Raw genomic sequence first — 27263 nt, 5'->3', positions numbered from 1 at the left:
GTCTATTGCATCGCTTGCATCTAATCCAGGGTTCTGCATGCAGATTATTGACAGAAACCAAGAACAGAGAACATATAACACAAGGTCTCTTCTCACTTCTTTAGCTACCAGTCCAATATAGAATACAAGTAAAAATAAAAGTGCTTTAAAGTGATTTTAGTTGTTTTTAAAGCATTAAATGTTTAGCCACCTTCTTATATTGCAGATTTGCTCACCTCTACAGTCTCACAGTGCTCTCTGAGATCATAATCACAGATTTTGTTGGCCAATCCTAGGGTGCGTATAAAGGTCAAGGGTGATTGTGCATTTTCTGTGTATGCTCTGAGATTGAGACCGCCCCAGAAAAGAAGAGCAAGAGTTTTCTCTGTTGCCCAGGATAAGTTTATCAGAGTTAACAGCCTCAGAAACCGCAAGTTAACAGAACCCCAGATAAGAGTATCTAATGCTTCTTCACAGAGTATTTTGGTTTATTTAACACTTTTAAGTTACTACATGATTCCTTATGTGTTCCTTCATAGTCTGAATAACTTAATAACTAGTATTCATTTATATTAATTTGCAAAATCAAAATGAAGCTCCTGCTTCTCTGGACAGCATTTGTTTGAGTGTGTCGTCAAGGAATGTCTAGCTGATTATCGCTCTTAAGGTCAGACTGAAATCCTCAGAGACACTGGAAAAAATAAACTTCATGTCTGGCCGCTTTAAAAAGCTCCATCCCAGTGTTCCGTTCGCTCCCAGACAAATGTCAGGAACAACAGTTTCAGCTTCATGGTATCTTTTTCTCTAATGGAAAGTAAGGAGAAAAAAGGCCATTTAATTCTGCACTGAATAAAAACTGCTATTATCAAAAGTCAAAAGTCAACCATTAAAAATGGTTCTGCTGCCAAAAATTAACTTTATTTTGAATTTATTTATTTACAGTTTTTTTTTTTATCTATCAACACAGATGTACTTGTAGTTAAGTGTAATTTAACAGTATTGTTTGAAACACAAAACAAAAACATATACACTCTCTATGTAAAGAAAAACATACATTTACGTTATTTTACTGTTCATTTATAACTATACTACAAAATAACTGACTAAGGTTAAGACACATACAAGCTTCTGACATACTCAGTAAAGATAAAAGACTAAGGCGCTGCCACTATGATTTGGAGATTGCCCGTTCGAATCCTGTTCATGTAGCTTGCCATCGGCAAGCCCAAAGAAAGCACAATTGGTCTTGCTCTCTCTGGGTGGGTAGATGGTCCTCTCTCCCCACATCACTCCTAGGGTGATGTCCGCAGCACAAGACATCTGTAAGCTGGTATATCAGAACCAAGTCGCTGTGCTTTCCTCTGAGTATGCTGTGATGCTACTTGGCAATGCTGCATCAGGAGCAGTTTTATAATATAAAATATGAGATCATTAAGTAGTTTAATTAAAAAAAAAAACATAAAGACTCATATTGTGAAGCTTTGTCATATTGTCTTAGCTTTGTTTCTATCATGATAGTGATTATTTAAAACTACCCAAAAATATCCAGCCAACCTCACTAAAAACATCAACCCCAACACATAAAGCTAGTGTCACCAAACATCAAACAATTTCACCAAAACATCAAGCTAACCTCACCAAAACATCCAGCTAATTTCACTAAATCATCCAGGTGACTTGACCAAAACATCCAGTTAATTTCACTAAAACATCCAGCAAACCTCACCAAAACATCCAGCTAATCTCTTCTAAAAATGTAGAGTAAACTCCACTAAAACATCCAGCAAACCTCACCAAAACATTCAGCTAATCTCTTCTAAAAATGTAGAGTAAACCGCACTAAAACATCCAGCAAACCTCACCAAAACATTCGGCTAATCTCTTCTAAAAATGTAGAGTAAACCCCACTAAAACATCCAACAAACCTCACCAAAACATTCAGCTAATCTCTTCTAAAAATGTAGAGTAAACCCCACTAAAACATCCAACAAACCTCACCAAAACATCCAGCTAATCTCTTCTAAAAATGTAGAGTAAACCCCACTAAAACATCCAGTAAACCTCACCAAAACATTCAGCTAATCTCTTCTAAAAATGTAGAATAAACCCCACTGAAACATCCAACAAACCTCACCAAAACATCCGGCTAATCTCTTCTAAAAATGTAGAGTAAACCCCACTAAAACATCCAACAAACCTCACCAAAACATCCGGCTAATCTCTTCTAAAAATGTAGAGTAAACCCCACTGAAACATCCAACAAACCTCACCAAAACATCCGGCTAATCTCTTCTAAAAATGTAGAGTAAACCCCACTGAAACATCCAACAAACCTCACCAAAACATCCGGCTAATCTCTTCTAAAAATGTAGAGTAAACCCCACTAAAACATCCAGCAAACCTCACCAAAACATTCAGCTAATCTCTTCTAAAAATGTAAAATAAACCCCACTGAAACATCCAACAAACCTCACCAAAACATCCGGCTAATCTCTTCTAAAAATGTAGAGTAAACCCCACTAAAACATCCAGCAAACCTCACCAAAACATTCAGCTAATCTCTTCTAAAAATGTAGAGTAAACCCCACTAAAACATCTAGCAAACCTCACCAAAACATTCAGCCAAACGTTTTCAAAATATCCAGCAAACCTCACCAAAATGTCCAACCAGTCTCAAGCAAACATCCTGAAAACATCATCAAAACATCCAGCAAACCTCAAAACTTAAAACCATCAGAAATGGTACTTTTTTCAAGCTGTTAAATTACAGGTAATTCACATATTCCACTTATACACTAGAATATTAGTGTGAAATCACAACACATTTCCAGCCTACAGTGTTTCCACAACACATTTTTTTTCAGAGAACAGATCTACAGGGAAATTTCCAAGAGAATAAACAGTAAAAGTGGATTTTCAGTGTGTAGAGTGTTGGGGGAAGCACTGTTAAAGGATAATATAGATAATAGGGATAAGAGAGATGCCAGTTCAGATGGTGGAGCTGCTCCTCCTCCAGCAGTAGAGCTGCTTGGAGCGTGCCCTTTGCTGACCTCAGCAGATGTGCCTCAACCTCAGTGAATAATGGAGGAGATGGAAGATGAAGCGACCAGCTGACACAAGTACCTGTGCTTTAGAAAGGGAATTACAGAGAGACGGAGACTTCCAATTACTGCCTCATGAGAGGGGATTAGAAATGAACAGTGAGTTATATTTCCTACTGGGGAGCATTTATTTATCTACCCAAATTAAATCGGGGCAGTAATGGTGCCCATCTTTAATCCTGTTTTAAAGTTGTGCTTTGGCCAAAAATCTAATTGGATCATTTTCTTCTAACCTTTTTGATATGATTAGTCTGAAAATGTTCAATGTTAATGTCCAATTCTCAAAATATTAATGTTTATATGAGCTATTCTTCTTCTGTATAATTTAAACAGAATGGGCCCTATTTTAGCGTTCTTTAATGCACATTTTAGCGTTCTTCAGTTGCAGATTGTGCAGCTCGTTTTAAGGCACGTGTGTGTTTGGTATTGTGAGGGCGCAAAAAATATTTAAAAAATACACCTTGTGCAGCTCGAAATGCGCAAAAGGCAAGTACTAACATGAAATAAACCAATTGGTGTGTCATTTGACATCTCTTTTAAGAGGCAGGTGTGCTCTGTTTTTGGCACGTTCGTATGTTAACAGTGGGTGCACCTATAGGAATGGTCTCTAATGACTGACTGTTGTCTTTGGTTTTAATCAGTCAGTGGCGCACCTGTATTTCCCACCATTAAAACAGAAACAAGCCAAAAATTGACCTGAACACAACTTACTTCCAGACCACCACACCCATCAATGTAGATTTATTCCTAAACTATTGCTATTTTAGCGGTGGGTTCAAGGTGAGAAAATAGACTGTTGACAGGGTGTAAGATAGCAAAGAGCATTGCCACGCGCCTTGCGCAATGTTTAAGATAGGGCCCTTTGTTTTTGTTGAGGATATACTGAACATTTCCCTCATATGATCCATTTTTTCAGTAAAAAAAATGGTCTAAAAATGACACTAATATTGTTTATCACAATTATTTTTAGAACAGCTCGAACAGCTCGGCCCTATTTTAACGATCTTTAGGTGTGCCGTCAACCGTGCACCATGCATCTTGATTTAGGACGTGTCAGTGTGTCTTCGCTATTGTAAAAACAGGAAAAGTAAGCCTTGCAAAGCTCAAAACATCCAATATGCATGTACATATTATCCCAATTAGTCATGGGTGTGTTTTGGGCTTAATGTACAATAAACCAATCAGCATATCACTTACTATTCCCTACCATTCTACTTACCATTCCCACTTCAATTTAAAAGAAAGGATTCAATAGGCATCTTACTAATAAGGAGTAGAAGGCAATAACATAATCGTGTATTTATTTCTGACTTTATACAATACCGTCTTGTCTAAGACAATGTGTAACAGAATCAGGTACAGGGGTTGGACAATGAAACTGAAACACCTGTCATTTTTGTGTGGGAGGTTTCATCATGGCTAAATTGGACCAGCCTCTTGACCAATCTTCATTAATTGCACATTGCACCAGTAAGAGCAGAGTGTGAAGGTTCAATTAGCAGGGTAAGAGCACAGTTCTGCTCTAAATATTGCAATGCACACAACATTATGGGTGACATACCAGAGTTCAAAAGAGGACAAATTGTTGGTGCACGTCTTGCTGACGCATCTGTGACCAAGACAGTAAGTCTTTGTGATGTATCAAGAGCCACGGTATCCAGGGTAATGTCAGCATACCACCAAGAAGGATGAACCACGTCCTGGATTGTATCCAAAAAACATAAAACCACGGCTGATCAAATCACGCAGAATTCAATGTGCACCTCAACTCTCCTGTTTCCACCAGAACTGTCCGTCACCACAATAAATTATTGTGGTCTAAAACCAGGTGTTTCAGTTTCATTGTCCAACCCCTGTATGTTGTATCCTGCACTGTGTCAGAATAAAGGCAGGGATAATAACATGCCTCAAATGACCACGGCTATTTCTTTCTTAATTAAGCACAGCACAGACTGGGCTCATGGGTTTCTTTTGTATTTTGAATGGGTTTTCAAGAGTAACCAATGAGTGAAGTAATGAGTAGTAAGATTACATTTCCGAGACCTAATCAGCAGTAATCCCATTAAAGTGTGAGAAGAGTCTTTAATAGCGTAATCCCTTTAGAATAACCCCCACAACACTGATCCTGGGGGAGTCCTTTGTTATTCAACCACAGACGAAGCTGACGTATTTAAACGTGTCATTTTCTGTTGCATGGGTGATGAGCGGTGTCTATACTCATTTCATCGAGCTCTAAAGTGGACATACACAGCTCTGGAAAAAAAAAAAAAAAAAAAAAAGACCACTTCAGTTCTATTTGTAGAAATATCTTTGAATAAAATTAACACTGTTGTTTTATTATATAAACTACAGACAACATTTCTCCCAAATTCCAAATAAAAATATTATCATTTAAAGCACATGTGTCAAACACATCTTTTATGTGGCCCGCGAGAGCTTGTAAGATCTTAGTATCTATAATAAATAGGTCAGAAGCGTGCTTTGACCAAAAACTACATTTCCCACAATGCTTGGCGATTGTGTTAGCCGCGAGGTTACGGCTTACTGCCACTACATGGAAGTGTAGTCATTGATGTGGAAACCCTGCCGGAGGGAAGGCGTAACTTCGCAGATGGAATTGAGACATACAAATGTTTATCCCATAATGTCCAGATTTTGTAATTAACCATCTAGTTTGATGCAAGGCGGTTGCAGTCAGTTTTTTTTTTTTGCTAAATGCTAAATCTGTCACATGTCCTTAGCAGCTCACAATTTTTGATTTTATATTTACTAAGCCTCTTTTCAATATCAAACGTTTTGATCAAAGTTAATATAACTTGTATTTGATGTCATTTCTATTCACTTGACTAGTTTGGTTCTTGATTGAAGGAGTTTTTGGATTTCATAACATGACAAATTAAAAGGATTTACGTTAATAGAACAACAAGCAAACATTTTTTTTCCATGCAACTGTAATGTTTGATTAACTAAATAATATATTGAGAGTTATTTAACATTAAGGAGTAGATACATTCATTTTATATTACATTTGGTTACCTTTTATTACTTTTTTAAGTTACATCTGGCCCTTATAGGGCAGCCAATATGCCAATGTGGCCCTCGGCCAAAATGAGTTTAACACCCCTGATTTAGAGCATTTATTTACAGAAAATGAGAAATGGCTGAAATAGCAAAAAAAGTTGCAGAGCTTTCAGACCTCAAATAATGCAAAGAAAACAAGTTCATACTCAAAGATTTAGGAGTTCAGAAATCAATATTTGGTTCAGAAATCAATATCCTGTTTTTTAATCACAGTTTTTAATTCTCCTCCACCAGTCTTACACACTGCTTTTTTAATAACTTTGTCATTTCTGGTGCAGAAATTCAAGCAATTCAGCTTGTTTTGATTGCTTGTGATCATCCATCTTCCTCTTGATTATAAGCCAGAGTTTTTTTTATAATGGCCTCTTCTTTTTTTTCCAGAGCTGTAGGTTAGTTTGCAACGATACTGTAAAAAACAAGAAATTACCGTAGTGTGCGGAGTGACTCTATATGAAAAGATTCAGATGTATCAACAGATTATAATAAACCAGCTTTTTTCAGAATGTAGAAGAACCCAGATCCCGGACTGTAGCTGAAATGGCTCCCTATTTAAGTTTTAGTGCTCTATTGAATAAGTCAGCAATTTTTATCTGAGTGTCCCAATCATAAGGTGGAATTAGAGCATGATTTTGAGGTACTATAAACTCCTAGAGTGCAGCATAATTTCTAGGAAATATTACAGCATACAACACAAGATAAATGTAGACCAGAATGCATTAGGACTGTCGTTACTAAGCAACCGACAATGGTGAGCCACCAAGATTAGCAGATTGTTGCTTTTACCTGGTGTCCAGGTAAAACGTAGTGTTGTCGCAATACCAAAATTATGACTCAACCATTAAGAGTCCCTCTATCACTAGTGATGCCCCAACACAGGAGGGTGAAGACTAACACATGCCTCCTCCAAACATGTGAAGTCAGACTCCGCCTCTTTTTAAACTGCTGCTGATGTATCGTTGCTGAATAGTATCAAAATGCGCTCGGATCCGATACATCAGCTCACAGACGCAGCCTTGAGCTGATCGACATCACCCTTTGGAGGGATGAGGGGAAAGAGCGCCATCTACTGTACCCACCCAGAGAGAGCAAGGCCAATTATGCTCTCTCTCAGGGCTCTGGCAGCTGATGGCAAGCTACATAAACGGGATTCGAACCAGCGATCTCTTGATCATAGTGGCAGTGCTTAGCCTGTTAGACCACCCAGAGCCCAAAATTATGAGTTTCGATATGATACCTGCCTAAATATATAAATATAACATAGCACAAGAAGTAAGGACATTTGTGTTGGATAGATTTGGTAATTCTTTGTTGTAACGATGTTTTTTGGCTCTTTTAAATTTGTAAGAATCATGCATTGAGCTGGGTATGTGGGTTCCTCTGCCAGTGCCAAACAGCTTATTTTTGCTGCTACTAAACAACTACTTATACCTAATAACTAACAGCATCACAATTCATTTCAATGTCCATTAGTAGGACTAGCTTTATCTCTGCAAGGCTAGCTATGTACAGCATTGATGAGACAATTTTCTCCCCCAACAGCTTTGGGCTCAGCAAAGTCTTAGCATTTGGCACTTTTGTGCACCAGCCAATTTCAAACAAAACCAGCCCAATATGGCAGGAAACCTCCCAATCTGGCAACATTGTGAGTCACTGGATGCTGTGAATTTCACATATTTCCCCATGTAGTTCAGTTCTGACTTTAATTCAAAACTCAGGGATCTATCTTGCACCCTGCGCAAGTTGTGTCACGATGGTCATTGCTATCTTACACCCCACCAACAGTCTATTTTCATGCCTTGTGCCTGCATCGTTTAAATAGTAACAGAGCTTCTGGATACATCTACACTGATGGGCGTGGTGGTCTCGAAATTAGGTGTGTTCATCAGGTAAATTTCTGGCGTATTGCTATCTTGGCCATGGGTGCGCCACTGACTGATTACAACCTAGACAGATGTCTACAGTCAGATGTTAAAACCTAACTTTTACATCAACAATAAACAAAAAATGCTAAATAAAATAATAAATAAATAAAACACTTAAATAAAACAACGTGCACATGCACCTTTACAGTGTGAACATACAGGTCAGTTTCCTCTGCTGAGAAGCATTGGACACCTCCATGTATCTTCATGTTACACCCAAACACACCCATCATTTATTAAGAGAATTAACCCATACCTTTTGCATGTTTCGAGCTGCTCAAATTATACTTTTCCTGTCGATACGATAGCAAAGACACGATGACACACTCTAAATCAATATGCATGGTATTCAGTTGATGACTAAAATATGGTCCACTGTTTAGCCATTCACATGTGTTCATGAAACCTGTGTTGATGCATGTCAATGATGAGGAAGTGTCCAAATTCACTTCTGTTCTTTCTGCTACTTATTACAAAAAAATGTCTTCCTATAAAGCTCACTGTTAATGAGGGAGTTGGGAACCATTTCAGTCACAGCACCAGTTTAGAGTTCAGAAATAAAGCCGATGTGTCATACCTTTCCATCTCATTAGCTTATATAGAGACCAACATAGAACATTTTATTCATATTTCATTCACAAGAAAGTCTTTATTTCGTGGAACAGGAACATGGCACAGGCCTTGACCATCTGCTCTATTTTATAGTGGAGGTAATTGAGACTTTTTTTTATTAATTAGCTGCCAGTTAGCTCCTTCTGTATAGGCACCATTACTATTTCAGTGGATTTCATGAAGTGAAATAAACAATTATGGAACACAAGCCGTAAATGAAGTGTGTAAGTGTGATTTCCCCCCTAATTCTGTACATAAAGTTACAATCAGAATTCTATTATTGGATTTTAAGAAACGCAATATAGAGGACTAGTTTTCAGCTCAGTCATCATTTTGCATGGCATTTTGACCTGTATATATAGCATATACCCATTCTCAATTTTTTATTTTTTTTTTCTCCCGGGAATAATAAATAAATAAGTAAAGGCTCATTTATTCAGTGGTGTTTTAGTGCCACATAATTAAGTAGCAATATTTGAAGAATGAAGACACACGCTATGGCATTGTGACGCCAGGTAGAGAGGAGTGACGCGAGCCGAGTTAAAAGTACAAACAGGTTTATTAGCAGGCAAGCTAACAGATACTGCTAACAGGAAAGTCAGGCAAACAGCGGTCTCACCGATACCAGAAGACGTAGTCAAAAATACAGTCCGAGTTCGAAACCGAGAAACAGTCCAATCGTACAACAAATCCAATAAGGGCAAAACAAAAGACATAAACCGATAATCCGAAAACAGGGTCGTAACAAGAAAGCAAAAACAGAACATAGGAAAACGCTTAGTACGCAACATGAGTCGACAATACCTCGCGGTGTTTGTTTACAAACGGATGCCTTAAATACAGGAGCTAGACAAGAATGAACCGGAAGTAATTCAGAATACAGGTGAATCAGAGCGTCGGAGCGTAACGCGATTGGGTGAAGGTGAAAGGTTATTATTGATGTCATAACCAGCGGAATTCTGAGAAATGGAGTCCGGTAGTGTGGAAGGAGAACAAGGCTGCGTGACAGGCATTTCAAGATTAGTCATAAGTCATAATATTTGAGAATAAAGCCATTGTATTGCATTTCAAGAATAAAGTTATATTTATTTATGTTAAGTTTTATTTTAAGAATTTTCATGTTTTGAGAATACAAATGTTTTTTTTTTCCTTATTTTTATCCAGTTTTCACCACGAATTTAGCTATGCCGATTATCCCACCAATCAGCGGCAATTCTCCTATCACTAGTAATGCCCCAATGTAGCATTACCAAGTAGGCAGCACACTCAGAGAAAAGCACAGTGACTCGGCTCTGATACATCAGCTAACACACGCTTGTGTTGAATAACACCACCTTAGAAGTGATTTGGGGAGAGAGCACCATCTAACCACAGGTGTGCACTTAAAAAAAACAAAAAAAAACTGGAGAGAGTGCGACCTCCTCAGCTGGGGAGGGGAATTGCCTGGGTCGCTCCTAACAGTTACGCTGGACAAAATAGATTAATTGTGCTTAATCACAGTAAATTGTACTATTATTTATTTATTCTTATTTGTTTATTTGTTTATTTTACCAATCGACAGCCCTAAAAAAAATCCTCCATACGTTTATTTTCTGCCAGGTTTTCTTTTTCATGCATTTGTTTTACATTAAATTTTTGGCTATATTACCCCCCTGATATCCAGTGATGCTGCTTTAGTCTGTCCTTATAAAATAAATAAAATCCGTGTCCTTGTTTAGGGTTGGGAATAAACACCAGAGGCTTATTTATTACTCCTATAGCTTGACACATGATTTGTGCAATATGTCAATAAAGGGATTATATTAATAAGGACACAGCGTAAAGGTCAAGTTCTGTTTTTATTGGAAAGACCTTACACAGTTATCGAGGTGTAGGTCACATTTTTACAAAAGAAAATAAATCTAATAATTGACTGATATATAAACCTATATGTTAGACTCTGATTTTTTTTTCTTATTGTCACATTATGAACAGATTATTTCCTAAATGTTTTTTTTTTCTTCCAGCTGTAATCAGATTACCGTGTGCATGAAAACGCACTCCCTGTTTCTTGAAGTGTTTTGAAGGGAGATTTATAGGCTCATCGTAATTTTAATCAGAAGTGTGCCGATCTTTACTGATCCTGAGATTTAAGCGTTATTGCTTTTATTGACTCAACAAACAGCAGAGGATTCAGGCTGCGATTATTATTGGTTTATCAATACGTCGATGGTTTGTGGTAGGGCTGCACAGTAATATATTGCTTTTAACGGGATTGGGCCACAGATCCTACAGGTCAGACCCTGAATAAAGCTGGATTAAGGACTTTTGACTGACAGGATGCAGCAGGTGAGCATAAGAAAGCATGAGTCAGGCATCAGGACCCTTAGTACTGGAGTACCACTGAGCTGTATGCTCTCAGACCCTCACGCTTCATGAATACAAATACGAATCGATTTTTAAGCACAACGAGATTCAGTGTGCTCTCTTTAGTAATATAATAAAAAAATAAAACAAATATAAAAATGTGTAAAATATATATTAAATATTTATATATATACACATAATAAATGTAAGCTTGAAAACAATATATGCAAACAGTCAAATTTCAAATAAATTGAAATTTATGTTCAGTATTTAACGCCTCTTACAACGGATGTTTTTGCTAAGCAGCTTTACAGAAATGTAATAGCAGGACGGAGAATGAGACAAAACATTATACACTCAACACAGAACCCCAGCGAGAAACTGAGGCAAGGAAAAATATAGTCTTATATCACATGTATAATTAAAACTAATTAATATACAGCTTTGGAAAAAATTAAGAGACCACTTCAGTTTCTCAATCAGTTTCTCTGATTTTGCTATTTATAGGTTTATGTTTGAGTAAAATGGACATTGTTGTTTTATTCTATAAACTACAGACAACATTTCTCCCAAATTAATTTCAGAAATCAATATTTGGGGGAATAACCATGTTTTTAATCACAGTTTTCATGCATCTTGGCATCATGTTCTTTTCTCCACCAGTCTTACACACTGCTTTTGGATAACTTTATGCTTTTACTCCTGGTGCAAAAATTCAAGCAGTTCAGTTTGGTGGTTTGATGGCTTGTGATCATCCATCTTCCTCTTGATCATATTTCAGAGGTTTTCAATTTGGTAAAAACATAGAAACTCATCATTTTTAAGTGGTCTCTTGTTTTTTTTTTCAGAGCTGTATAATGGGGAGACCCATCCTCCTCTGGTCACAGCACTATATATATATATATTAATCCAACATCTCCATCCAACCTGCCTCTAGATGCACAAAGCTTGTAGATACAAACCCTAAAGATTTGCAGCTGTAATTGCAGTGAACGGAGTATTTATTTAGGGTTAGGATAGAATAATTTCGCACGTCACATTTTTTCAGCTTTTAATTTGATAAAACAAAAACGTATAATTTTTGTTCCATTTCACAATTATGTGCTACATTGTTTTGATCTATTACTTTAAATCTCAATAAAATACGTAATTTAAGTTTGTGGTTATAAGCTGACAAAATGTGAAAAAGTACCTTTCTGCCTAAATCTCCTCATCCAGATAGAGTAAATCTGATTGTGATTGGATGTAGAGAAGTTTTAACATATACCATTCCGACACCCTATTGGTTTAAACCAGAGACTGTAAAAAAGCTGGACGCCGTGTCGTTTATCCCATTTATTTAATGAAAATGAAGCCAAAATCTTCCGCCATATTGGAGATCCTTAAACCCGAGACCGCGCAGTAGAGACCAGAGGAGGGAGAAAGACTGTGGAGAGACAGCCTACTCATTTAAATAACCCCGCCCCTGAGGGCTGCCTCCACAGAGCTCACACAGTCTATGGTCCCACCCATACAGTCATGGGTCCCACCCCGGCTCGGTGTAACCCAGCCCTTTTACAATAAACACACCTTTTTTGAATAGAGCTGAATTACGTTTTTAAAAACAAATTCTGTGGGGATATAAAAATTTAACAATATAAGCAGAGGTTACACTAGCTGCTGCATTTAAATAATGGAGGTAGAATTACAGTATACTGGAAAAAAACGTGATTGAAAGTTGTCTGTTTTGCCATTGAAACCTATGGGGATGGGTGGAGTTACACAGCTTTCTGCATCCAAACAGCAGGGCTTGAGCTGATATTTTAACTTCTACAGAAGTATTTTAAAACCCTGGTATGTGTACTTCTACCTACAGAGTAATGAAGATAAATACTTTTCATTCCTTTGGTAGCTGTATCATTTTAATGGTGTTTCCTATTTACAGTATAAGGTTAAAAAAGTGGATATGTGATATTTTAAGTTACTATATAAGAGGTAAGAAAGTCTGAATATTAGTTGTGCATCTTGGCAGGTTCTCCTTGTGAATTTCATGTGGATGGTTAGGGCTGCTTTTAATTAGCTGTTGAGTTTGACACTAGGAGAATGTAATTAGCAGTTAAGCTGTTAAGGAGACTATTGGTTCTGGAGAGGCGGTTTGCTGTGGAGAGATGGTCATTATCGCCCCTGTACGTTTCAGTTGTGATCATTTTGTGATATATTATGTGTTACATATAATATTTTCTCTCTGTCTCTCTCTCTCTCTCTCTCTCTCTCTCTCTCTCTTTTTCAGACTCACTATGACGATGGAGAATATATTATTAGACAGGGGGCGAGAGGAGACACCTTCTTCATCATCAGTAAAGGAAAGGTAAGCTGTCTGTCAGTTACAGAGTCATGCGAACTTTGAGCACACCACACACACCAAAAAGCATGGGGTTAAACATATTACATGAACTTTATATTTTAAGTATATTATGTTGTATTATATATTAGGAAATATAAATATTAATTATTTAAAAACTTCCGCATTGTAGATGAATAGCTTTGCAGATATTGGCTGCAAAACCTCCAAGATCCAGCCGAGATTTCAGCTAACAGCTGTGCTGAATTTGTCATGTTTTTAATAAACTCCCTGTGCACTTTCAAAGTTCTGAGTGTCTCGTTTTAAATGTCAGGGCTCTCAGAATTCTATGAATGAAGTATGGAAATCACAAGCCTGATTACTGCCAGACCAGTAGAATAAAAAAAATCACTTAAATAAAACCTGTCTGACAACATGAAGCAGCTAAAAGATCTCAAAAATCAATCGGTCTGAAACAGTAACACATCATTCCAGAAAAATGAACATCATACTGAATGTAAAACATGGTGGTGGTAGTGTGATGGTCTGGGGCTGCTTTGCTGCTTCAGGGTCTGGAGAACTTGCTGTAATAGGTGGAACCAGTAATTCTGCTGTTCACCAGACAATCCTAAAGGAGAATATCCGACCATCTGTTTGTGACCTCAAGCTCAGGTGTGCTTGGGTTCTGCAGCAGGACAATGAACCAAAGCACACAAACAAGTTCACCTCTGAATGGCTTACAAAAAAACTAAAAGGTTTTGGAGTGGCCTAGTCAAAGTCTGATTGAGATGCTGTGGATGATCTTAAACAGCCTGTTTATGCTGGAAATACCCTCCAATTTGGCTGAATTAAAACAATTCTGTAAAGAAGAGTGGAACAAAATTCATTTCTCCACAGAGATGTGAAAGACTCGTTGCCAGATATCAGTAAAGCTTGACTGCAGTTGTTGCTGCCAAGAGTGACACAACAAAGTTCTTAGGCTTAGAGTGAAAACATTTTTTTACATTGGGCTAGATGGGTTCGAATATTTTTTTTATTTTTATTTTAATAAATAAAAAATTAAAAAGTACTTTTTTTATATTTACTCAGGTTACCCATGTCTGATAATCTGAAAAATCTGTATGACAAAAAAAGCAAAAACAAAATACATATGTATGGGCACAAATACGTGTTCACGCCTGAATATATATTATATATACACATAATTAATGCTATATACTTTTACATTAGTAATAAAGAAGCCTTGTGGCTGTTGCTAGGTTACAGATGAACACATGTTATATTGCATTTAAAGTAGTAATATATGCAGAGCTGACTTCTCAGTACTTTTTACATTATCAGTGCTGGACAGTAGAGCTGCGTGGGAAATACAATTATAACAAATACAATTATTTTAGAAAGGTAACCTTTTAGTTTATATGTGCGTAAAAGTGCAAAATCTCAAAAAAAAAAAAAAGGAATCTCTTCATTTGTAGAGTACAGTGTACACTTTGTTTTGAACTTGTTTTGCCCTGTTGGACACCAAACTACCCAGTGACGTAGGTTTCTGTTTTTAATACTATATTTATTTTATATAAAGCTATACCGTGGTAGTATAGCAAAGTAACAAATCAAACCGTGTTTTAAATAAAAGTTGCACAAGTTACAATGTTATAATCACGCAAGTCTGGGCGCACGTGTGAGCTCCTCCTCTTGTCCGCATTTGATTTGCAGCGCTGTGCTGTAGCTGAAACATGTTCTTCAGTACTGCAGTGTTAATAAACATCATTCTAATCAGATTTTGCTCATTCAAACAGCCCAAAATTGTAAAAAAAAAAAAACAACAACAAAAAAAAAAAAAACGTACTAAACAACATGTCGGGTTTAAATCGGGCTAGGGGTCTTAATGACCGTTTATGGGACAGGGCGGGGCAGGGCATTTGGGCTCGAGGAGAACAGATTTTTTTTTTTTTTTGTAAAATTTTGGGAGTGCCTATAGGACAGCTAAATCTTAAATGGAAACTTTGCTAAAAAAAAAAAAAAAAAGGTTGCAAAATGTCATCAAAAACCACTTTGTTCTAATTGATGGAATTTAATTGATTAAAATGTCTTAAATTAAAATCTGGGTAGTTAAGGTCTTAAATTGTCTTAAATTTGCTGTAGGTGTTACATTTTAAGATGGTGCGTTTAATGCAGGTTGGAAAACACAGTACCTTATTCTAAACATCTAATCCGGGGAGAGAACTAAGATTAACTGAGAGCTAGCTAACTTTAGTGGCAAGCTAGCTAACATACTAACTTTAGCAGCGAGCTAGCTAACATACTAACTTTAGCGGCTAACTAGCTAACATACTAACTTTGGCGGCGAGCTAGCTAACATGCTAACTTTAGCAGCGAGCTAGCTAATATACTAACATTTGCTAAATAAAGCAAGCTAGCTAACATTACCAGGGATAGAACTAAGATTAGTGGAAAGCTAGCTAACATTAGCGGTGAGTTAGCTAACATACTCTTTTTAGCGGCAAGCTAGCTAATATATATAAAACGTTTGCTTGCTAAAGCGAGCTAGCTAACATTACCAGGGATACAACAAAAATTGCCTAAATTTCCTTCGGGATAAATAAAGTATCTATCTATCTATCTATCTATCTATCTATCTATCTATCTATCTATCTAAGATTAATGGACAGCTAGCTAAAATTAGCAGTGAGTTAACTAACAAAATAGCTTTAGCAGCGAGCTAGCTAACAAAATAGCTTTAGCAGCGAGCTAGCTAACAAAATAGCTTTAGCGGCGAGCTAGCTAACATACTAACTTTTGCTAGCTAAAGCGAGCTAGCTGACGTTAACTAAAGAAATTATGACTTTTAAATGGAACCCTGCGTAAATATGACAGCACCAAGTGAATGCATAGAGGAAAACATGCATGAAATCCAGTTTGATGGGTCAACATTCATGCTATGTGTTCATAAACTGGATATGTAACATAGGACTGCCAAATGAACACATATAAAAATGTGTGTAATCAATCTAATTTCAAGAAATTTGACATTTAACACAGCCCTGATTTTTTTTATCTGTCACATAAAGGCAAAAAAACATTAAAAAAATCAGATTTGAGTCACTGGAAGAAGACTACTATGGAAATATGGATTTTAGCTATTTGACATTTAACATTTGTGCACTATATTTAAATGTATACAACAGTTAGGTCCGACCTCACAATCTGATTGGTTGAGAAGTGATCTAGTCGTGATGATTTTCGTGATAACATCACGGCCTTCTCACGCTAAACTTGTATCACTCCGCCGACGCGTTGTCGAGTAACGGCGTATACACACAGTACACCCGCAGCAGCATTAGCTTAGCACAGGCTAGCACTCAGCTGTGGCACGCACGCCCGCAGCGCTGGCTCGTCTTTCGTGCCGTCTTACAGCCAGAATGCTAACTTAACCAGCCAGGCTAGGCTAAGCTAAGTTAATGCTGAGCTAAAGCAAGCTACGCTAATCTAACCACAGTCCAGCCGGCTAGCTGACCAACACCACCCAGAGCAAAACCGGCAGAAACTCTCAAATAATGTGCAGCTTTCACCTGAAGACGACTCCACAGAGCAGGAGAGGAGAGTATTAGCGCCATTTCACGATCCTAACGTTACCATCTTCACTTATTCCCAATTTTGGTTTCAAGCTAACTTTCGTGGTGTTAGTCTGTATGAACCATACACCGTTTTGTAGTTAAGTTTCAGTTCTGTTACAGTTGTGGTGGAACTACTTTTTGGCGGAAGGCACAGTCCATATTAAAGCATATTCAAACTGAATTTCTTAAAGTTCTTTGATTTGTTTTCTTTATTCATTTAGTAAAAAAGAAACTGTTGTATAAAAGCAATAGAACACTCGAGGTTGTGTTTTATCACGAATAACATCACGGCTGTGATGCGGTCGTAGGCACGAGCCGAAGGCGTGTTCTATTTCTTAAATAATATCAGCAGATTCACAACTGAAAGGACTGGGTCTACAATTTCCCCAATAAACCTCTAATATAAGTAATATCTTTTCTTCTTAGTCCCCCACAAAAAATAGACTAAAGGTCATATAACTCTCTGTTCTCCACTTTATTAGATTCTGGATATTTTAACCATGTTTGCAGAAAAGCATCAGGCTTTACATCAGCAGCAGCAGTGGTGTATTTGAATGTAAAACAGGGCAAAGTGTTGAGAGGTTTGTTGATTATAATGGGGTTTGTTTCTTGTGATTTTAACCTTGCGTTTGTTCTATTGACTGGAGGTTATTTTGTTTGGTCACAAATCCGAAATATTGATTCTGTACAGTGCATCAGAAAAACTAGGCTTAATAGGTTGCTATAAGACTGTAATCAGTATTTCCCTGATGACAGGTGAACGTTACCCGGGAGGATTCGCCCAGTGATACTCCAGTTTACCTGCGTGCTTTAGGGAAGGGAGACTGGTTTGGAGAGAAAGCCCTTCAAGGGTAAGTAAAAGTGCATGTATTACCCCCTGCTTAAAGTGATGTGAATGCGACAAAAAAGTGCAATTGTAGTTACAGTGGAGCTTAAAAATTAGAAATATTTACATTTTTGCTTATTTTATTTATTTATTTATTTTTATTTTAATCACAGAAGTAAATAAACAGGACCAAATCAACTTAATGAAACCAAAATATTAGAATTGCTTATTTATGTATTTATTTATTTATTTATTTATTGAGGAAAATGATCCAGTATAACTTTTTTTGAGCAGCAAAGGTCTTCATAGACCTTTGATGTCTATGAAGCCACTGAGGTGGCATGTTACCCAAAAAAAAAATATATATATATATATATATATATATATATATATATATATATATGTATATATATAATATTAATATTAATAATAATAAGAAATATATATATATATATATATATATATATATATATATATATATAATATTATTAATAATAATAATAATAATAATAATAATAATAATGTGTGCCCACAACTTATTGAGGCATGAGAAAAAGATAATTAAGTCATGTAAAAGACTTATTAAAGTGTGGGAACAAAATAAATAATTCATGGGATCAACTTATTAAGGAGTGGAAACAAGATAAGTAAGTATTGGGGTTAACTTATTCCGGCATGGGAATGAGCCAATTAAGTCGTGGGGGTGACTTATAAAAGTGTGGGAATAAGATAAGTAAGTCATGGGGATGACTTTTCCAGGTGTGGAAATTAGACAATTAAGTCTAGCAGTCTAGTAGTGGAGATTACTTAATAAGACATGGGAACATGATAATTGAGTTGTGGGGATGACTTATTCAGACCTGGGAACAAGACTATCAGGTCGTGCGATCGACTTAGTAAGGAGTGGAAACAAGAAAACAAAGTCACGGAGACGACTTAGTAAGGAGTGTGCGCGAGATAATTAAGTCATGCGGACAACTTATTAAGGAGTGGAAATGAGATAATTAAGTCGTGGGACTACTTATTAGGGCGTAAAAAGTAAATAATTAAGCCATGGGGACGACCTATAAAAAAGTGGGAACCAGGTAAGTAAGTCATGGGGACAAGTATTCAGGCATGGGAACAAGAAAATTAAGTTGTGGGGACAGCTTATTAAGGAGTGGGAATAGGATAATTTAGTCATGGGGACAACTTATTAAGGCCTGGGAACAAGATATGTAAGTCATGTAAAAGACTTATTAAGGCGTGGGAACAAAATAAGTAAGTATTGGGGTTAACTTTTTCAGGCATGGAAATGAGCCAATTAAGTCGTGGGGGTGACTTATAAAGGTGTGGGAATAAGATGAGTAAGTCATGGGGATGACTTATCCAGGTGTGGAAATTAGACAGTTAAGTAGTGGGGATGACTTAATAAGACATGAGAACAAGATAATTAAGTTGTGGGGGTGACTTATTTAGACATGGGAACTACCAGACTACCAGGTCGTGGGATCGACTTAGTAAGGAGTGGAAACAAGAAAACAAAGTCACGGAGACGACTTGGTAAGGAGTGTGCGCGAGATAATTAAGTCATGGGAACAACTTTTTAAGGAGTGGAAATGGGATAATTAAGTCGTGGGACTACTTATCAGGGCGTAAAAAGTAAATAAATAAGCCATGGGGACGACTATTCAGGCATGGGAACAAGAAAATTAAGTTGTGGTGACAGCTTATTAAGGAGTGGGAATGGGATAATTTAGTCATGGGGACAAATTATTAAGGCCTGGGAACAAGATATGTAAGTCGTGGGGATGACTTATTAAGAAGTGGGTACAAGATAAGTAAATCGTGGAGACGACTTATTCTGGCATGGGAACAAGATAATTAAGTCATGGGGATAACTTATTCAGATGTGGGAATGAGATAATGAAGTCATGTGGACGACAGCTTAATTATAGCTTAATTATCTCGTTCCCTTGCCTTAAGTAGTTTCCACAACTTAATGATCTAATTTCCGTGCCTTAATAAGTCATGGCCACACATTAAGATTTTGTCTCCGCACCTTAATACGTTGTGGCCATGCATTAAGATCTCGTTCCCACATTTTAAGTTGTGGCCACACATTATTAGTTTTTTTTTTTTTTTTTTTTTAATGTGATGTTACCCTAGGGGCTCAATAGATTTCAGTGTCTGGTGTTCCCTCATGAACTTTGACTTGGCCCCATTCCAAAACATTAACGATATTTTTCTTTAACATTCTGCTTAGGGTCGTTGTCTTGCTGCCTGACCCACATCCTCAAACAATGATACTACCATCACCGTGTTTTGCAGATGGAATAAGGTTTATATGCTGGAATGCAGCGTTTACCTTCCTTCATTTATCATTACCCCATTGATTAAAAACTGCTTTTAGAATGTTTAGAAACATCTGATAAAGTTTTACCTCAAATTTATGCAGAAATAAAAAAGGACCCAAAGCCTAACAAACTTTGAAGCACAAAAACGCTGTAACACAAATTTAAATGATTGTCAACACCCGACACACAGCTCACTCTGCTGAAACAGCTGTGGTGAACACCTGTGATTTGTGACAGTATTTCTGGAACATTTCGAGAGATTTCCAGTCTCTCAACGCACAAAGTGAAGATTTCATCAGGATGCTCTTCTGATTGTTGCTCTGATTGTTACTCATTAAATAGCTAATTGTGATTGAGCGTGTAAATGAAGAGGCTTGTGGATTGCTGTATTGATTGGAAGACAGTTGAATGTGTGACCATCCTCTTTTCTAATCTTGTCTTAAAACAGCTTGAGTTCACATTCCTGTAAATGATTTGAATGTGCGTCATCCGGTGGATAGCACTAAACATCAATTATGTGTTCAATGGATTATTTGCTCATGTACAAGCCTAATGGACTGTAGTGCTGGGCTTTATAGCGGTTCCTTTGGTATTCCGGTTTTAAATTCACCTCCTTTATGCATATTTCATGTACCGTATGCTATTATACCATAGCACAGCCGAAAAGACAGTGGTAACCTTTCAACTTGACTTGGCCCCTTTCCAAAACATTAACATTATTCTTCTTTAACATTCGTGCATCAAACGACTTGTGTGCATTGGGTCGTTGCCTTGCCGTATGACCCACATCCTCTCGAGATTCAGCTCACAGCCCAGATGCGGCAAACCAGGCGCAAACAATGATACTGCCAGCACCGCGTTTCGCAGATAGGTTAAGGTTCATATGCTGGAATGCAGTGTTTTCCATACCGCAATACCATAGCATAGCTAAAAAAAAAAAAAAAAACACAGTTGTAACATTTCAACAGGAAGCAAATGATATAATATTGTTTGCCACTAGAAGCATTACAGAGCACTGTGTGGAATGGCACAGCCAAACAGTAGCATTAGCCAGGTTAGCATTACACACTAAATAAGTACAGATTTCTACTTAACAGTGTATAAAGCTTGTCATTGGGGCTGTACCTTTTATTGAGGTACAATAGAGTTTGACCTTTCAGTGAAAGTCTGTTTTTGTACCCATTTTTGTACCAGTAAAGATTATAAACTTTATCATCAACTGAATATGGGTCAAGAACTTGATGATCCAATTTTTTTTTTGCATTTCGAGCCATGCAAGATGTACAGGGGATGGGCAATGAAACTGAAACACCTGGGTTTAGACCACAATAATTTATTGTGGTGACGGACAGTTCTGGTGGAAACAGGAGAGTTGAGGTGCACATTGAATTCTGACGTGATTTGATCAGCCGTGGTTTCATGTTTTTTGGATACAATCCGGGTTAACACCCGAACATCCCTTTCAGACAGCTTCCTCTTACAGCGTCCACAGTTAATCCTGTTGGATGTGGTTCGTCCTTATTGGTGGTGACATGCTGACATTACCCTGGATACCGTGGATCTTGATGCATCACAAAGACTTGCTGTCTTGGTCACAGATGCGCCAGCAAGACGTGCACCAACAATTTGTCCTCTTTTGAACTCTGGTATGTGCTCTTACCCTGCTAATTGAACCTTCACACTCTGCACTCACTGGTGCAATGTGCAATTAATGAAGATTGGCCACCAGGCTGCTCCAATTTAGCCATGAAACCTCCCACACTGAAATGACAGGTGTTATAGTTTCATTGTCCAACACCTGTACTTTTCCAGACGATACAATCTACAAAGACACACCGTGAAACCGACTGAATCTTAAACAAAATATGCCTTATTTTTTTATCAAATATATGTGTAAACAAGACTGCTGCTTTTAGATGTTCTCAGTACTGGAAGGATAAAAGCCTCAGAGCAAAAGTAGGTAACCTAAGTCTTAAAATGGAATGAAAGCTGGTAGGGAACGCAGTATCTTTGCTGGTTTTGAGAAGAATCTGTGATGGAACTGTCCAACTCTGTACTGAGACTGAGACATATAAGGTCACAACTACAGAAGAGAAGCACTTATTAGAGGAGCCGACAAGGCCAGCAGTGTCAGAACAGTCAGCCGTCTGTCAGTTATGAAATTCATCCTCAGCTGTGTTCATGATAGCTGGTACACAATTCAGCTTTTCAGAATTCAGCAGGAAATCCGTCCACTATTTCAGTGCACATAAACAGAGAGCCACATCATCCCTATAAATCAAAGACCTTCTACAGTATATGACTATAGATATTCACTCTCCTACCTGCACACACATATGAACTTCAATTTGATTCTTAAACCATGGGTTTTAATATGATGCTGGCCCACCCCTTACAGCTATAACAGCTTCAACTCTTCTGGGAAGGTTTTCCACAAGGTTTAGGAATGTGTTTATGGGATTTTTTGACCAATCTTTCAGAAGCACTTTTGTGAGGTCAGACAAAAAGATGTTCTATCAGGTTGAGTTCAGGACTCTGTGCAGGCCAGTCAAGTTCTTCCACATCAAACTCTATCATCACTGCGCAGTCATGTTGGAACAGGTAGGAGCTGTCCCTAATAGGGCTGGGTATCATTTTAAAATTTTCACTACTACCAATATGATACGTTGAATTCAGTACCGATACCCAAACAATACTTTTTCCGATTCTTTTTTCTAAAATGTAACCAGAAAATACAAAAAAAAACGTATATTATTCTCTCACAACGTATTTATTTAACAGCCGACATGAGTAATCTCATTCTCATACAGTCTACAATTTTTTTTTTTAGACCTTTCTGTACCCGGAAGTACCGAGACATTTTGGTTGCTGCCTTTTTTGCATGCATCAGTTACCATGAATAAGACATGAGGTAATACATTAACAATGCTTAGATAGTGTTAGTTAAACACAGAACTACAGCATTAATTAATGTTACTTTCACATTACAAGTGAATCATTTGTTAATATGATACATATACTTTACTAATGTTGGGTAAACAAGTAACAACTGCATTAGTTAATCTTCTTGTCATTTGCTTGTGTACTGCAGTTGTGTGTGTGTGTGTGTGTGTGAGTGAGTGTTTGTTGGAATTCAACTTACATGTAGAAATTGTAAATATAAACCATGATTAACCAATAATGCCTTTGTTAAGCATTATTAACATCTGGTAGACATTACTAAGCACTAATACAGCTCTGCTCAGTAAAATAAATATAAACCTGATGTAAAGTGAAATTGAAATCATTTTAATTTATGTAGAGATGTATTTCCAATAGAAGTAAAAATATAAAACATATAATATTATATTAGTTAACTGACATCAGTAAATAAAACAAGTAACTGGCTACAACTAAATAAGTGGTATCACAGCCAAATATATTTATAATTAATATTTAATTAATTCATATCTAATAATTACTGTATGCATAGCTGCAGCATATAAGCACATGACAAGAAGAGCAGTTGTTACTTGTTTACTAAACATTAGTTACCATTATTAATGAAGTGTTCGATTTATTGTTCATAAAAAAATAATGATTTTATTTATTAAGGAAAAAATCTATCCAAACTAATTTAGCCCTGTGTGAAAAAGTATTTGCCCTCTAAATCTAATAACTTGGTTGTGCCACCCTTGATGGCAACAACTTCAATCAAGCTTTACCGATAACTGGTAACGAGTCTTTCACATCTCTGTGGAGAAATTTTGGTCCACTCCTCTTTGGAGAATTGTTTAAATTAGCCACATTGGAGGGTTTGACTACTACAAAATCCTTCATTTTTTTGCCATTCTTTCTTGGTTATACTCTGAATTGGGCCTTTGTGTTCTTTTTGGTCAAAATTGTTTGATCAGATAAAGCGCAGTTAGATACACAATAATTGCCATCAAGGCCAATTTGCACAGTGCCATCTTATGTACAATTGTGATCAGACATGTTTAAACACTGTTTGTTGACACGACTGTCATTCAGTATTGGGGTTTCGCAGAATTCTGAATGGTTGCCACGGCAGCTGAAAAATATCCTAGAGGAAACGCTGTGCCATACAAGCTTTTAGTGCAGGATGTGTCATGTTTTATGCCTGAAATATGCCACAAAAATGCTCCCAAATGTTCCCAGAGGAACACCTACTAGCATGCCATTACCATGTCAGTGTCACTCTCTGTGACAGAAAGGAGTGCAGGACTGATAACGGTCCACCACCCGAATAATATTAGCTCAGCAGTGCTCCAGGCTTGGGGGGGGGGGGGGGGGGGGGGCTGAGAAATTGTGCTGCAGCAGATATTTGTATAATTTCTTTTATTTTTTAAATCACGTTGAGTCTAAGTTGAGCCTTGGGTACTAGGGATGCAAATTATCGATTAATTCGTTAATCATTAGTTGATTGATCTTATCGATCGACTTTCGATTAATTGATAAGCGGCGTTTTTACCTGAATTTTAGTGTTTCAATAGGGCCTTTAAAAATACCAGCTAAAAAGTTAAAACACTGAGCTCAAAAAGTATATATTATATTATGATAATTATATTGTATTATATTATATTATATATTCCTCAAGTAATTATGCATTAGGAAAAGAAAGCAGACTTTTTATGGTATAAGAAAATACATTCTTTAATTTAAAAAAAGAAATAAATTAAGGACTGGCTCAGTTTTTGCGTTTTTGTAACATTAGACATATTAAAAAAAAAAAAAAAAGAATAGAAGAAATTAAATAGAGAGCCAAACAGATTATTATTGAGCCTATAGATTATGAAGAAACTGCATCCAGGCTATTAATTAGGAAATCCTCAACAATCCTCAATGCAATGAGATCCTGAAACCCTGTACCGTCAACTGTCTAGATTGGCATCAAATCTCTCTTGATCATGCTGCATATCCTCTCTGTAATGTCCTCCGCCCTTCTCTCATCACACGCTCGCGCTCTCAGTGAAACTGTGACGGCGTTCAAATGATAACTGAGTGAGCTAGTGGAACTGTTGTATTTCAATACCGCATTACACAGAGAACATTTGACTTCTTTGCCTAAATTAACACTGTTGAAATGGTCCCACACCGCACTTATTTTCGCCCGCTTCATTTTGTTTTCAACCCTGGTCTCTCGCGAGTCGTGTTCACCTCTCGTTCTCACGCTCTGTTCAAGTTACTACAGTAGCGCCCTCTAGCGATTAATCGCGAGTAATACATTTTGTTCGAGCAACCTCTTGATCGACAATTAATCTAAAGTCGATTAATCATTTGCATCCCTATTGGGTACACTAGCTTTTTTTTCTGGGGGCACATTTTCCTGGGGGCACTCTCTCAGTAAGTTTGCTGAAGTGTGAAAGCTGCTTTTAAACACAGGAGTGGTCCAGAGTACTAATCTCTGGTCCTTCTGAAGTTGGTAGTCTGCAGTTTGCAGCAAGGGGTGTGGTTCCACTGCAGATGTTGTAGCTATCTGCTCCCGGTGCTGTGTGTGGGGTCACATGATTGGCTCATTTTGTAATGTGGCTCTTCCACCTGTTTTTTTCCATCAGTATAATAATACCTAATGCCTAATAAAGCACCAATGTGATAGGACATATACTTTGCCGTGTAACAATATTTGTCCCTTACAGATATTTTAGTTTTTGCTTTTTTTTGTTATACTTACTTTCTCAGATTACCATTTTTTTTTTATATATCAAATACATATAACCTGAATAAATACAAAAAGCTGTTTTTAAATAATGATTTCAATTATTAAGGGTCAAAATCTACCCAAACCAACCTGAACCTATATGAAAACGTATATGAACTATATGAACGTATATGAACTATATGAAAACCTATATGAACTATACTGTAGAATTGTTTAATTCAGACACATTGGTTTTTTTAACAGTAACAACCTGTTTAAGATCATGCCATAGCATCTTATAGCATAGCATTTTTATTATTTTTTTTTTGTTTGTTTATTTTGTTTAGCCATTCTGAGGCTTGCTTGCTTGTGCTTGTGTGAAACATTTAGGATTTATTGGCATATATAAAATGGGCTTTTTGGTCAGCGGTGGTTTTTGCCTTGGTACTCTACCATGGAGACCATTTTCACCCAGTCTCTTTCTCATTATTGAATCATTAACACTGACTTTAACTGAGTGAAGTAAGACCGGCAATTCTTTAAATGTTGTTTTGTGTTTTTTTGGGACCTCCTGGGTGAGTTGTCCATGCCCTTTTAAAATAATTTCAGTAGGCCAGTCACTCCTGGCTTACCAGTGTGGCTCATCAGTGTTCCATGTTTTCTCCATTTGTGAAAAATAGCTCTCACTGTGGTTCTATGGAGCACCAAAGCTTTTCTTTTCTTTTCTTTTTTTCTTTCTTTCTCCGATTTCTGTTTTAAAACACGGCTACAACACACAACACTCTGTCCTGCCCCTCCTGAAAAAATCTTACTCTGAACTGACTCAAAACTTGAGTGCCCTGATACTTTGAATGATTTAAAGCACAAGCCTCTGCCCTCTTTGTTGTTTGTTGATTGTTGACTTTGACTGATAAAAATAAATCTGCATTAGATGATGGACAGTAAAAATACAGTGTGTGTGTGTGTGTGTGTGTGTGTGTGTTTAACTGCTGAGACAAATAACAGTGATATTAGCAGTAAGAGTGATCCATTAAAGATGAATTTTCACACATTATTTTAATGCAGCGGTTTTGTAGTTTGGCAAACACAGTTAATGAGGGCTTTTAGTGTTCTGTTAATGCGCTCCATCAGGCTCAATCAGTGTGTGTGTGTGTGTGTTTGTGTGCGTGTGTAATGTGTCACAACCGTGTTAAGATGCATCTCTTTACTGACCCTGAAAGTGACTTCAACCAATCCTGTGACATATCGGATCAATGAAGACCTGCAGATCACACACATGACTACACACACACACACACAAACACACACACACATCCACACAAACAGGTTGTGAAGGGAAAAGCTATATTCCCAGGATTAAGTGGGTGCTATCCACAGTGAATGAGATAGGGAGTGCACTGCTTCTTCCAGGAGCTTTTATTGATTCCTCTAGGCCTGGAATCAGAATGGGGGTCGGGGGCTTGGTGATGAAAGCAGCAGTCACAGAGG

General features: G+C 37.2%; 1 protein-coding gene across 2 annotated transcripts in view; it reads left to right on the top strand.

Moving 5' to 3' along the window:
• The window catches only part of prkg1b (protein kinase cGMP-dependent 1b), a 286216-nt gene that overhangs the window by 185945 nt on the left and 73008 nt on the right, over positions 1-27263 (top strand). For both annotated transcript variants that reach the window (XM_049464766.1, XM_022669352.2), the window contains 2 exons: positions 13311-13388; positions 17732-17826. In XM_049464766.1, coding sequence (XP_049320723.1) covers positions 13311-13388; positions 17732-17826 — 173 coding nt within the window. The remainder of the gene's footprint in view (positions 1-13310; positions 13389-17731; positions 17827-27263) is intronic.

The sequence above is a fragment of the Astyanax mexicanus genome, chromosome 15, assembly GCF_023375975.1.
Source record: "Astyanax mexicanus isolate ESR-SI-001 chromosome 15, AstMex3_surface, whole genome shotgun sequence".
Taxonomy (NCBI): Eukaryota; Metazoa; Chordata; class Actinopteri; order Characiformes; family Acestrorhamphidae; genus Astyanax; species Astyanax mexicanus.
Note: the sequence above shows the minus strand (reverse complement) of the source record. Positions and strands in the feature narration are given on the sequence as shown.